Source organism: Periplaneta americana, chromosome 9, assembly GCF_040183065.1.
Source record: "Periplaneta americana isolate PAMFEO1 chromosome 9, P.americana_PAMFEO1_priV1, whole genome shotgun sequence".
Lineage (NCBI taxonomy): Eukaryota > Metazoa > Arthropoda > Insecta > Blattodea > Blattidae > Periplaneta > Periplaneta americana.
In genome coordinates, this window is record NC_091125.1 from 43,878,196 (window position 1) to 43,893,711 (window position 15,516).

Sequence of the window (15,516 nt, forward strand, 5' to 3'; positions counted from 1 at the left end):
CTTACAATGTTAATTTTTTGAAACAAAAACAGAGTATAATATAGTGGAACAAATGCTTAAAGAAGTGCTATTTCATTACCGGTACCATAGGTAGGCTACATGCTTAGAATGCAAAATGTTGGAAACTGTTTCTTCAAGAAACATAACATGTTCTACTTTTCATTATAGGTACTGGTTATAAAGAGACAATATTATGATGGGCAAATGAATTATTCAATATTTCCACGAAAATAAAGATTAACATCTCTGACAACATATAACTGAATTGTGGAATGTGTAAAATACATAGCCTATACTGTACATATCTGGAAAGTATGTGGCATCTTCATGAAACCAAACTTTTTGTTTGTGTGTTTAGTTCGTACTTAAGCACAGTGTTTTCAGTATAAAACAATAGGTCATTTGTATTCGGAAATGCATAGACGAATGATCATGTATCAAGTGTCTGGACATTAAATTAAATAAAATACTGCTGCCTACTTAAGCACAGTTTCACAGTTAAAATGTGAAGGAGCTTAATGGCTAGAGTATCAGTTTTTCATGCTGATAACCCGGGTTCGAATCCTGGGTGGTCCAAGTGGAATTTGTGGTGGACAAAAACAGTACTTGGTGATAAGTTTTTGCTGGGTACTCCCATCTTCCCTACTGACATTCCACCATTACTACATTAATCAGTAATGGTTAGCATGTCTGACCGTGAAAGGAGTAAGCCTTGGTTCAAATCCTGGTTGGGACAAGTTACCAGGTTGGTGTTTCTTTCCGAGGTTTTCCTTCAGTCAATTGAAGAGAATTTCTGGGTAACTTTTGGCGTTGAGCCTCGGACTCATTTCGCCGTCATTTCCTCATATATCATTACCATAAACCGAGTTGAGTTCATGGTGCAGCTTGCTGTATTCGTACGAAAGTGCGACCATTCAGAAACAAATATCATTCACAGAACAGGAGTGGAAAGCACAATAAGCCTCAGGTTGCGGTGCAAGCCTTCGGGCCCCCCCCTCCATAAAAGGAAAAAAAAAATCATTATCATCATATAGTGCTATGTAGTTTGCTTCCCATGGAGCACAAGGACAACATTTAAGTGGTGGGAAAAAGAATTGCAGTGTCAGCACACCACTCCTATGCGAGGTTGCTTGAATGAATGATGCAGAGTCAAGTAGTTGCCATTGAAGAAGAAAAACATTTCACTCAATGCCATTTTGAATTAATTTCTGCCACAAAATTAGCGAATAAATTTAAGATTTTCTACTCAAAGTAAAACAAATCAAAGCTATACCAGATGATTGTGTTCTGCAGGGGAGTGGAAATAACAGGTGTCTGATAAGTTTAATAGTATTAAATGATGTGATGTGTTGCAGTATGTAAGTTTATGTTAACAGGACCCTCGTTTGGATGGGGGCTACGAAAATGTGCCCACACGTGACATCCACATGAAGCAGGTTGGATTGGAAGCTCATTGGCTGGAGGTTCTGCGCCTATATGTACGACCACTGCAGGAGCTTGTGTTCACCGGCTACTTTCATGATGTATGTGTCATCCATCAGGAAACTCAATCTTGTTCTGTTATTACAGTCTCAGGCTCCTTTGACTGGGAAACTGAACACATCTCTCATAATACTTGGCAAAAGAAAAAGGGTTATTCTGAAATACTTCCGACTTTTATTTAATGAAATATATGCAAAGAAGGATTTCTCGGAATAATTGTTGTGATTTTTACCTACTCGGTGTACAAGTATAAGAGAGAGTATTGCAATGTTGTAAAAACCTGTTTTGAAGTTTCCACGGAAGTACAGATTTTAAACGTCCCTGACACCGAAAAAAGGAACTTTGGGCATTCTTTCTGTCTGTGTACAGTGTTTTCTTCTAATTTATTAAGACGAACATTGTTCATGTTCAGCATACAGAGGCAATACAACTAGGAATGAAGCACGTGAAGTATAATAATTTTAATAAAGCATGAATATGTCTTTAGACGTATTTGAAGATAACACAAGACAGCAATTTACTCGAAAACGGTTTTAAAACTTTCTTAAAATTTCTTGTCTTACACAAAATAAAGTGATAAGTGAAATGGTCTAGACATTATGTATTCAAATTTTTTTTCTTTGGTAATATTGTTTACATAAATATACCTTCAGTTGAAATCATGAAATCATCTAATCCGCCATGACGAGACAAGGTTGATGACAAATAAATAAACAAAATAATAAAAACATTGCTCTGCAAAACCAGTATAAGAATGTTAAAAATTAAAAAAATTCGAAGTGTATATCTAAGAACAGAACATAATATATTCAGTAATTGATAAAATTCGAGAGGATAAAAAAAAAAGAAGATAATGATGTACTAAACTAAAGGAAAACTAAATATTGGCAGATCGCATGAATGAGTTTTCAACTTCAGACCATTTAATAAAATAGCCCTTATATTAAATTCGACATGAGTTCACTTATCTAAAGAAGTTTTAATGTAGAATTTTTAAAAGTTTTGCTTCGTCACTAGTAAAGGAATAATACTCACAAAGTTTAAACTCTTTGGTAAGTCGTTTAAATCTTACCAATCTTAAAGAAACCAAAAATGAACAATTAAATGAAAGTATTAATTACCGGGTTTGAAAAACATCAGTAAATTTATAATTGAATTATCTTGTACACAAGATTTCGCAAAAATTCATACATTTACACATATACATGTGCAGACATAAATGTATGCATGTATGCAGTGACACACTTGCACATGTGCGCATGCATACACTCATGGACACACTCACATAGATGTAAAGACAAAGCAGTGATGAAATAAGAATGCCTATGGACAACGAATTACTCATATAAAATTTGTGCAACAGTGAATTTTCCACTATAAATCTCTGGAAATCTGGTGGACTTCACCACAATCAAAATGTGTATTATTGTTTATGTACATATATATATTGTTATACTCTCAATATCAGTGGTAAGGGAGAAGTAACATTACAAACAGTTACTGGAGCCAAGACCTCGTAATGTGGACGCAAGATTGAGGTTTCCAAAATGCTTTTTCAGTTGTAGACTAATTTTTAGGACTTGCCTGATAGGATGACCGTATCGAGGGGGGCTACGAAGCAGTACCAACACGTGACATCCACATGAAACAAGTGGGACTCAAGGAGCACTGGGACTACTTTCTGGAGGAATTTGTGGGGCCACTGCAACAGAGAGTGTTTATTGGTTATGTCAGCGTAAGACATAGTTTGAAGAGTTTATTGGCTACAGGTGGAAGGAATGACCATGTTGTAAATATGCTTTTGGGTTGGGAAATGTTTTTTACGTTCGTATGCATTCTATGGATTTTCTTTTCTTTAATTTAAACAACCAGAGAGGCATTTGTAAATATTAGGACTGCTTTATCGATGATTTTTTTCTTGAATGGGGCATAATTTAGGGATTTTCTGATACCTGACATGTGTGGTAAAATATATTCACTTTTATAATTCAGACCATTACCAAAGGGATTGAAGTTCAATTCCAGACTTTCTGTGACACTAGGACTAAAGAAAGCAGCTATGAGATAGGTTTCCTCCAAGAACTTAGGCAATCCTGCCATTCTGACTTCACCACTGCTTCACTATTACGATATTATTTCGCGTAGTTTCATTTCCCATTGTAATGTTTTCATCTTAGGTCTTCAAATTGCAATTCTATTTTCATTATCTTATTTTCATTAAATTGTTACTTTCGTGCTTTCATCTGTTATGATTTTATAATTTAAATTCCAATTCTAAAATGAATATTAACTTTGTTGAGGTACAGTTTTGTTCATATATTTATTTATAAAAATAAAATATACAGTATTAAAGTTCTGTGTCCTACTCTCAGTATCCATTAACATTCGTAACATTTCGTAAAACTTGTTTTGAGTTCTGTCTGTTTTCTCTTTTTCTCTCTCTCACTCATTCACTCAAACGCATATTAATTTATGCTCCCTGAAGTACGTTTGTTCCCTTGCGCTCATACACATGTCATTGTAAACGCACAGGAGGCCTCCTTTCAACTAAAGAAGTAATTATCTTGGGCTAGTTTAAGAAGAATTAACTTGGGTTAGACTCATTTTCTGGGTTTTCTGTTGTTTTATAGATATAAAAATAACGTACAAAGGGATTAGACACATTTCTTGCATCATTCGCACATCATTTTCGAAAAGAACTTACTCGATGTGGCTTTGTACATAGCTTAGACATGTGGTAGTGGACTGTTTCTGTTTTCCAGGTTTAAATTTAGCTAAAGGTTAAGTTCTGTTAGTCATCAGGTCATATAACATGCAAATGAAGTTACAAGAATTCCTTTAAAAAAATGTACCATGAACAAGAAAAAGCCTGAATAGAGGCGGAATGTTTTAAGCTGTGAATCTAACATTTTTTGGAGGGATTGAAGAAAATCACAGTGTCATGTTTGCTGGTAACGGTTATCAAAACTTAAATCCCCCACACATTAATCAGTATTTTACAGTATTGGAAACCTCTTGTCGATTATTACGAAGTGTATGGAATGAGATCTAATTTTGCAGATTCTTTGTATTCCATTGTAGATGTAGATATTAAAAATGAATTTCCATTGTCACATTTCATAAAAAATAATTTTCATTGGCGTATAGCATGAAAATAATTTATGAAGACAAAACTAAGTGCAATTTTTATCCTACGGAATACTGAATTATACAATATGTAGCTGGTACAGTCCTGAACAAAAATTTTGAGGCAATTCTAGCATGCTATAGCATGCTTTTTATAATTTTTGTTGGCGATGGATTTTACACTAAATCTTTCATTCTTTACTCTGGGTACCAGCCCCATCCCATTACTTTCCTGCCTGGAATTGTATTTTAATATAGCTATTTTTTCTTTTCTTCCTTCAAGACCAATACCAACCAACTGTATGCTTTTCTAATGCTATCCACTGCAGAAAGGAGTTACTATATTAAATTATTATTATTGCTAATTTTTATACCACCACTTGGGTCTTGTTTGAAGCAAAGTACTAAATTCTATGACTTTTAAATAGTAAAATATAAAGGATTGATTTGTATGTATTATATTTATAATAAATGAGTACAGATCTTCATACAAGTACAAATTATAAATGATATTAAACATCTTGTCTTAGAAAGATTTTATCCAGGGATGTACCTACAGTTAAATGCAGGTCCATGATCCAGATAATTTTCCAGGGGAAAGTCCAAGCATCATATGCTGTATAAGTCTTATTGTCTTTTATTAGCCATATAAAATAATTTAAGTACCGGTATTATTCTTGTTCTGTTAGAAATAAACAGTTTCAATGTCCACTGCATTTCATTAAAAACTTTGTACTGTATTATTTACTGCATTTTTGTCAAAGGAAGTTAATATTTATGTCGGTTTAATTTAAACACTTTTTCCATTTCATGGATACTACAGAGTGATCCATTTTTGTCACCACTCCCAGTCACTGAGTGATGAAAACATCAGGTAGCTGCATGCACCGAAACATGGTCCACTCAAGTGGCAATAATCACGTGGATGCACGGGACTGATTAGTTAGTGCTGTCACATTTAGTGTTGAGATTTAAAATATCTGCATATATGTGCTATTTGAGTCATGGTTCAGAAATTTAGTACAGAACAAAGAATTTTCGTTGTTACTTTATAAAAAACGAATCAACTGCTCACTGTCATAGAGAAAAAATTTCAGAAACGTTTTCCAAGAGTTGAGACACCTAATGGTAGCATAGTTCGTAAAATAGTAAAGAAATTCAAAACTACTAGATCAGGACTGAACAAGAAATCAAGTTGAAGACGTCACATTTAACAGAGGAAAATTCTCATGATAAGGGTGTTGAATTAGAACAATCACTGTGAAAATCTCTCAAAACTAGCCAACAAGTGGGGAATCAGTTATACATCAGCACAACATACTACAAAATTACTGAAACTTAATTCATACAAAATTACCGAAGTGCAAGCCTTTTGCCTCAGGGACTCTCAGAGTAGAATATATTTTTTGCAACTGATTTCTCCAGCTTGTAAATGACGGAATTTTAGATCGAAAGTTAATGTTTTTAATGACGAAGCATGGTTCCACTTGCATGGATGGGTGAATAATTATAATAATCGATATTGGTCAGAAGAAAATCCAAGGCTTATATACGAATGTCCATTACATGAGCCTGAGGTCAGTGTGATATGCAGTAAGTGAAACAATAATAATTGGCCCTTGAAAGAATTAATGCTGACCAATACATTGTCTTAATTTTGGAGCAGTTTTTTCCTCGATTAACTGAAAAACGAATGTATAATGTGTTCCAAAAAGCTGGGCTGAAGCTCATACAGCTTGGACTTTATAGTGTGTCATTGCTGACATCTTTGGTGAGAGAGTAATAAGTGAAGGGTTGTGTCCTACTCGATCTCTGTACCTAACTTCATGTGATTTTAATTTTTGGCGTAGTTCAAAAGACAACCTATAAATCAAACCGCGAATATTGAATGCAAAATTGCAAAACAAAACAGGAGGAGAAATGGCCAACATTTTGAAAATAAAGAGTCGGGACATGTGAATGAAAATGTCCTAAAACTCTACATTGTCTGTCTGGCAGGAAACAGTGAACGTTTTTAGCATCTTCTTTGAAAAGGCAAGCAGTTTTAGGTACGTTCACAAGTGAAACAATAATAATTGGCCCTTGAAAGAATTAATGCTGACCAATACATTGTCTTAATTTTGGAGCAGTTTTTTCCTCGATTAACTGAAAAACGAATGTATAATGTGTTCCAAAAAGCTGGGCTGAAGCTCATACAGCTTGGACTTTATAGTGTGTCATTGCTGACATCTTTGGTGAGAGAGTAATAAGTGAAGGGTTGTGTCCTACTCGATCTCTGTACCTAACTTCATGTGATTTTAATTTTTGGCGTAGTTCAAAAGACAACCTATAAATCAAACCGCGAATATTGAATGCAAAATTGCAAAACAAAACAGGAGGAGAAATGGCCAACATTTTGAAAATAAAGAGTGGGGACATGTGAATGAAAATGTCCTAAAACTCTACATTGTCTGTCTGGCAGGAAACAGTGAACGTTTTTAGCATCTTCTTTGAAAAGGCAAGCAGTTTTAGGTACGTTCACAATAATAAATTGCACAAATATTCCATAATTGAGCCCTGTTCATCATTAATGTTACGATTTATCTCGTATGTTGTTTATTTATAAGAATGTGTGTGCATATCTGTTTGCTTTGCCAAGGTGTAGCAGCCGAATATGAGCTGGTGTACTGTGTAATGCAGCCTCCACTCTGCTTCCGCAAGTGGCGCCAAACAAATGGATGACTCTGTATAATAAATCAATATTATACCGAAACGATATTAAATACTGAAATAGAATAAAACCAGTTTCATTAAAATGATATCCTACCTTTAGTTCTTCATTAATACATACATTTTATTATTATGAAAAGGGTAAGACATAGGAGAGGGAACAGATGAATATTTAAAAGAAACTGTATCTTTGGACTTTTATTAAATTTAGTATGAGGAGAGTTCAAAGTAAAACTTGAGGTGTGTTGGGATTCGTTCACTTGATTGAGATCTTGAGAATTTTTAGAGTCTGTAACACATTCATAAAAGAAATTGTGAAGTCAGAATAATAAGTCAATTGAAAAATCTGTGAAAGTAGTTTTTGTTAATAAATAATAATCGTAAATTTATAACTGGAATTTACTCAGTGACAATACTGAGAGATTGTTGTTGTTGTTGTTCTTCTTCTTCTCTTTTTTTTTTGTACGTGTCATCTTTCTCATTTAAGTGTGTTCTTATGTTTTGTCTTGTTTTAGCCTCCGAGAGCGATTATGAACTTTGTGGTGCGATACAGACCAGAAGAACAACCATCTCTCAGACCACATCATGACTCTTCGACATATACCATCAATGTGGCGCTCAATCGTCCAAAAATAGATTATGAGGTGAGTGAAAACATGGTGATGGTCTAATCAGAAGCTTCAAAGCCATTAGCCACCGAGAATTTCTGAGTGCCTATGGCAGATGTGGCAGCTGGGTAGTTCAGTTAGTAGAGCAACTAGCTACAGATTGGAAAGTCTTGGGTTCAGTCTTGCGTGATGACAGGAATTTTTTCGTTGCCAAAACTTTCAGAAGGATCCTGAAGTTGACTTAGCCTCCTATGAAATTGAGTACTGGATCTTTCCTGGGGGTAAAAGTAGTCAGAACGTGATGTTGACCACACTACCTCATTTTAGTGTCGAGCTCAAGTAAGCAAGGAATTCTACCTCCATGCCTTCCAAGCACCTTCATGACATATACGGGATACCTTTACTTTTGACAGATGCAATAATATAATGTTAGCCAGATAAATTAGAAGTGGAGAGCAACTTTCACATTAAATATATTAGAAATTTTAAGAAATTCTAATGAAATAATGTAGTCTATTACTGCTATTCTAGTGTGTTTACACACCTAAAGAGTTTCTGACCCTACACCTGGTGGAATTCTAGGATTATCATAACGTTAAGTTTGCATAACATCATGCCACTATCTAATATGATATATATCGTTCATTTATTGTATTCCATAGATCGTACATCAGCATTGCGACTTTGAGATATGAAATAAGTAAAAAAAATTATACAAAGAAGTAATATATGGTAATTATTAATACAGAGTAACCACATTAATTTAGTTAAGAGGCATAAACAGTTCATCAGTCCAGTAGAAGGTATGAGCAAATACTGTAGATACTAATACCGGAAAGTTGGCTCTCATATGCGCGACATCGACTAACAGCGCTCCAAGCAGAAAGGTTTGAATAAGTTGACAAGAGGGTCTCGGTCGGCCGTGCGAGAGGAGATCGAAACATTTCTTGTGTTGCGTGCAGCGAGCTAGAAGCCCAGTCTACATGGACTGTGACAAAATTAAGATACAGTACTACCTGTTCTAATATAACCTATGCACTCTACAAAGTGACAAACTTTTAAGTAAGCCCTGATTGTTGTATTCTTATTTTCCTGACCCTAATATCGTAATTGTTATTTGCTAGCAGATATGATTACAATATAAAATGTTTCGAAATATAATATTGTAAGCCTTATAAAGCACAAAATTTATCTTGTTACAGATAACTTGGGGAATGCTAGAATTCCTAAAAGAGAAAAAATTTCGTCTGAGAAAAAAATAATTTCTTACTAACAAATTAAGAAATGCGCAGAAAATTGTCAAAACAAAGGAAACTCATTCAAACCCTAAGAGCTGACGTACAAAAATTGAAAAAAATCTCATTCATCTTTAGAATGTGATCAATCGCTGGTAGAAGATTCATTTCTTAAATCTCAGTTGAAGCTAATAAAAAGAAAACCTATGGGAAGGCGATATACCGAGTATGACAAAAATTTCGCACTGGCATTGCATTACGCTTCACCGAATGTATATCGATACTTGAGGAAGACTTTCTGTCTGCCAACTGTTCGCTCCTTACGTCATTGGCTGCAACAATTGGGTGTTGATCCAGGTTTCAATGAGACAATAATGCAACTGCTTAAGATAAAATCGAGGAGTCTGACCCCAGCTTAGAGAGTTGATTCTACTGTACTTGACGAGATATCTTTGAAACAAAGTTTCTCGTATGATGTAAAATCAGATTTATTCGATGGCTTTGTAGAATTTGGACTGTACGAGAGTCAAAATCAAACAAAAAATGAAGAATTGGAACCCGCAAATCAGCTTCAGTATTTATGATTAGGGGCTTGCAAACCAACTACAAGCAGATAATAGGATATTTCCTATCTTATAATTCCACGCCCGGTGATGTTCTAAAGGATCTTCTTTCCGAAGCCATCCGCGAGGTTAGGAAATGTGGCTATTTTCCTAAAGTAGTCATTAGTGACCAGGCAGTCAGTAATATTAGAATGAGGAATTTATTGGGATGCGAGGTTGATAAACCATTTATTGAAATAGATGGAGAAATTGTGTACTTCTTCCATGACACAACACACCACATCTCCTAAAGTCAGTACGAAACAACTTTAAGCGGCACGACCTTTCGTATACAAGTGGCAACATGTTATTGAACTGTATAATAAGGATAAAGATGTGAATCCTCGATTATGCCCAAATTTGAGATAAAACATATAGAACTTCCACCTTTCTCGCCCATGAGGGTTTGCCTGGCTGCACAGGTGCTAAGTCATTCAGTAAGCAAGCTATAAAAACTCACGTGTCGTTTCAGTCACTACCTGAAGAAGCTCTTCAAACAGCTGAGTTTATAGAGCTGATGGATTTTAATTCATCGACCATGAACGATGCTAAATTCTCACGCAGGGCTTTACAAACTACTTCTTGTCATTGGACGACTCTACAAAAACTGAAAAGTCTGTTTTCAAAACTGAAAATTCTGAGCGAAAAAAAAGACAAACCCTGCTTGCTTTAAGGGTTGGATACAAAATATAATAGCGCTACGTCACTTGTGGAAAGATTTGGAACAAAATTTCAACTTTCAGTTCCTGCTTACAAGACGTATAACACAGGACTGAATAGAAAATATTTTCTCTGTCGTGCGTTCTAAGGGTGGTAATAACATTATCCCTGACAGCTGTAAATTCAAGTCTGCCATCAGAGGAATTATGAGCTGCCAGCTCTTAACACCTTCAGAGAAAGGCAACTGTGAAATTGAAGTCAGTGATTGTTTCGTTACGAAGAAGGAGATTGAAGAAAGTTCATTTAGAATCTGCAGTGATTATCCAGCAACAGAAAACAGTTTTGTAGAAACCGCTGAACTTGAAGAGGACAATCATGATCAGTGTATGATTCCAGATAATGCACTAACATATGTAACAGAGTGGGCTTGTAGCAGAATGCCACATGAGACATGCAAACTGGAACTAGCTAGTTTCAAATCTGAAAACTTGACAGGCATTTATCAGCATATTGCAAATACAAAGTATGACAGTGCTAATTTTCTAATTCCCACAAGTTATTGAGTTTCTTTGTCTAAAATTATTCGATCAACATTTCATACGCACTTTAGAAAAATTCTTTCATCAAGCAGACAAGGTGTAAAATCCATGTTAATGACCCTTATTTTTAAACAAATAGATCAAACTAATTCAGTATGTAAAGATTGTAAACATGTTTTCGTTAATAAGTTCTTAACGTAATGATCAATTGCTTTGTAAAAAATGAATGTGACAGAATAAGTTGTAGAACAGTGACTGGAGAAAAAAAAAAAGCAGAAAGGTTAAAGTAATGCATCAGTAACCTGGAGAATAGAGAGTTAATGGAACAATAAAGAAGTATGTACAGTAGCTGTACTGTAGCTTTAATGTTGTTTTTCACCAATGTGATATCTCTTTTAAAACATCTTATAATGTTATTATTAGCATCATAATGTTCATTCAATAGTTATGACAATTAAATTAACGAGAATATAAATCTGACCGTTCTGTACTGATTTCTTTAGCTCTCATGTAATACTATATAGGCCTACAATTCCTCCCAACCCCTCCTAGATATGTACGCAATCAAATACTGTAGAGAGCTTCGTACAGTATTTGAAGCAATACATATTGGAAGCATTGTTCAAACCAAGCCGCTAGACAGCGCTAGTGTTCTCGTGTCGCCACCCGACACCATGTTAATCGCGTTGCTTTCCGGTATTAGCTCTCTACAGTATTTGGTATGAGTATGGAGAAATTTCTTAATTCTATATTCAACATTGTGTAATTTGTAGGCTCAATGTAGATGGTTGAAGTGAAAATACGTTTATTTCTTCATAGTTTTTCACATTCTGAATTGCCAAAAATAAAATTTAAGAAATGTGGATAAGTAAGTTAATTTATTATCTTAAATCACATTTAAAATGGGACAGTTATGCTATCCTTATTACATTTGTCAGGATATAATCTTAAAAACGAGATGTCTAGTCACCCTATCGATAATAATGGGCAAACATCCATGTCCTATGCTGTATTAGATTGTTGCTCCTTTGCAGTAGTAATGCGGCACTTTAAAGAATGCATGTAGGCGTGCTATGTCAGGTAGATAGCAATACAAAATATACAAAATAATTTTTTTACCAAAACCTTAAAAATGAAGTAATATTTAACCATATTTTATTCTTATTACAATATAGGCCTAACCACATCACAAAAGTTTAAAATCTCTTACATTTTCTGTTTTATTGTGGTATACATCAATAATAAGACTCTTCTTTAGCATTGCTAATTGATCCCAACAATAATATTGGAGACAAATGACGAACATTAATAGGCAATTAAATTTCAAATACTGCGAATAAGTGAGGTTATTCATATCTCTGAATAGTGTTGTAAAAGGTGAACATTTTTAATGCATTTTAAAATAATTAAAACCAGTTTGCTTTCTGATGAAACCAGGATTTGCTTAAACCAGATTCAGGCCGAATTCTCCTTTGGAGAGTGCGAGACTTCACCATGCAGTTCCACATTACCAACAAGGTGGAGGCTCCATCGTGCATAGTTGTCGTATAACCATTTTGCCAGTCTTGGATAACTTGAGGGCGGTGTTATTATAAGTTCTAGAAGTCATTGTTGAGCCAGTCCAGATACATTTTGGTAATGGCGTCATTTTTCGAGGTGATAATGCTAGGGAACACTGAGCAAGACATGTGGATGAGTTTGGGCATACTCATCTCACCAAAATATAGTGGCTAGCAAGTTTACCAGATATGTAGAGCATACTTGGGACAGGTTCAAATAATATGCCATCTTACACCACGATTCTTCTGTACAGACTGTCCAAGACCTCTGTAAGGCCACTGTTGAGGAGTGGGGCTGTCCCGATCAATAGGTCCTGTATGATCTCATAGCCTCAGCCAAGACATATTGCTGCATTGATTCAAGCCCAAGAAGGCATTACCACCTACTGATCCCCTCAGAATTGTCTCATAATCAATTCATATGGAATTTAAACTGTGATGTTCCCCCATTAAATTATTTCATTTTGTTGTTGTATGTTGTTATTACATTCAATAAACCTAAAGAAAAGTCGAAAAATTAAAAAGGGGGAAAAAAAATGTTTCCAAACTTCGTTGTTATACTGCAGTGCATAAAATCAAATTGAATAATTGAAAATTGTGAGTCTTTACATACATGATACCTACATAGTACAATGGAAATTCACTATATTTATTAAACCAAACAAATTTCCCTCGAATTATTCAAATCAACTTTACAGGGAGTTATACTTGAAAGCTTGATTTGCAAAGAGTAAGGGAGATCACAATTTCTGCTAGTTCAATAATTTTATATTAATTTGAAGAGGTTTACGTACTAATTCAAAACTATAAGCAAAAATATATTCATTTTTGAAGAGCTACATATTATTAAAGAAAACATCCAAAAATAAGAGTGTTACATTATGATAGGATAAAAAAAAATTGTAAATATAGAGAAAGTGTTTTTCAAAAGAGAGCTTTAAATGTTTGTTTTGGATACGAATTTTGTAAGTTTCTCGGTCTTGGAGCTATTCAGCCTTATGAAGATATCTGTCCGTGGACGTTTCACTATAACCCTATTTATTAATCATTACAGTTTTCTTGTCTCTGTGGCATAAATTTATTTTGAAGTCTCACATTGTCAATTAGACATTTTTAAGAATGTTGCCGTGTGTTTGCAGGGTGGTGGATGCAGATTCATCCGTTACAACTGCAGTGTTACAGACACGCGTCTTGGCTGGATGCTGATGCACCCTGGGAGACTGACACACTACCATGAGGGTCTGCCTGTTACCAAAGGAACGCGGTATATTATGATCTCATTTGTTGACCCATAGACTCATCACAGCAACCAGGCTAATGCATTTGATGACTCCTTGACTCCTTTTCTGGAGCTTTTAATACCGGTGCTAGACGAATGTGCTTATTTTGAGTTCCTTTTATAAGAATCTCGCCTTGTATTTACATATTTTGTTATAAGTTTTATGGATAAAAATCCAGATATTCTGACAGTGCAGCCAGTGACGTGAAATGGTGATATTAATTATAGCCCTAACGACTTTTGTGCAATTGACTTGTAACTTCTGATTGTCACCATAATTAACATTTAATTATCTTGTTTGAGGCAGCATTTTAATTTATGGTGTCAAAAGATATTGACCGGAGAAAGGAGATATTGATGTGTTGCATACTACAGACGTACGTGCATACATAATGACATTACACACACGTACATATGTATCTGCAAGCAGTTTTGAAATTCACTTATATCCTGCGCCTAGCACACGAAAATGCACCTCACATCTTTATTTCCTGTCTCTCTTGTGTATAGCTACAATAATAGAAAAACAATTCTAACAGGAAATATATCTTTAATCTGTTTTCAATTGGTGCATAAACATTTAACTTTCACATTGTCATGTGAGTTTTTAATTTGTTTAAATTAGGAAACTACTTGTTACCGGTACTGATCTTGTTGAGGTAATTTCATTCCATAAGGCATTCGTGACCATCATTTGGAGAGATGGCAGAGTAAAATCCTGTTTTAACAATGTTTCTAAAGTAATAAAAATGTAGGCTACGTCTTAAAGAGAAGTTTACCATTTAACAGTGAAGTTTATGTATACATTCTTTACTATGGTATAAAAATTGGAATTATTTCAATAAACACGTGTTAAATATAAATTCCTGTGCAACGAAAGTACGAATTTAAGTGGGTTAGTGATACATGTGTTGAGCATGTTAAGGTGCATGAAATTCAGTATACCAGTAACTTTCATTCGAATGTATCATATTATTCATCAATGTGAAGTTGCAGTTACCTGTATTTGAACCCAAAGAAGTATACTAGTTCAAAGTCAGACTTGATTACATTTCTGATTCACAATCTTATATGATTAACGTTCATTAATGCCGACTGTCAGATGATATAACTGATTGATTACATTGGATTTGTGTGCCACTGTAATTATTTTTATACTCTTGCTCTATATTCATAGACTAATAATGATACATGAATTTGTAATTGGTGCATATTCACCTTTCCTTAAATACTGTACTGGTTGTCTGAAAATACTAAATTTCAAAGAGGACCCTCTAATATAAATCTATTGTACAATATCCAGTTTTATAACATTAAAAAGTAAATAAATAATTAACACTACTTCCATATTTAGCTTTATTGAATAAATTACTGCAAATGATATCTAGATGATACTTTAAGTATTTTAATCATCATGACTGAAATGTTTGTAATTTTTTTTTTGTCAAACAATGAACATGTTATTTGGAACGTCATGTTATTTTCATGTAACCATTAAATTATTAAAATTGAATTTATAATTTAAATATTTAGTTTTTAGTTTATTCACTCCTATAATTTAACAAAAATTACATTATCTGATTTCATCTATTCACCATAAATCACATTCTCAGTAGTCCGAAAACTTGATTAGCCCTTTCTCTCTTTTGCTTTCATTAATGTTTAGTTTCAAAATAATAAGCTTAATTGGAAAACTTGCTATATGTTAAATGTCATA

General features: G+C 34.3%; 1 protein-coding gene across 5 annotated transcripts in view; it reads left to right on the forward strand.

The window, feature by feature from the left end:
- The window catches only part of Plod (procollagen lysyl hydroxylase), a 162,818-nt gene extending 147,672 nt beyond the window's left edge, over nucleotides 1-15,146 (forward strand). For all 5 annotated transcript variants that reach the window (XM_069834578.1, XM_069834579.1, XM_069834582.1 and 2 more), the window contains 3 exons: nucleotides 1,377-1,523; nucleotides 7,833-7,961; nucleotides 13,660-15,146. In XM_069834578.1, coding sequence (XP_069690679.1) covers nucleotides 1,377-1,523; nucleotides 7,833-7,961; nucleotides 13,660-13,815 — 432 coding nt within the window. In that variant the 3' untranslated portion in view covers nucleotides 13,816-15,146. The remainder of the gene's footprint in view (nucleotides 1-1,376; nucleotides 1,524-7,832; nucleotides 7,962-13,659) is intronic.
- The last annotated feature ends 370 nt before the right edge of the window (nucleotides 15,147-15,516 follow it).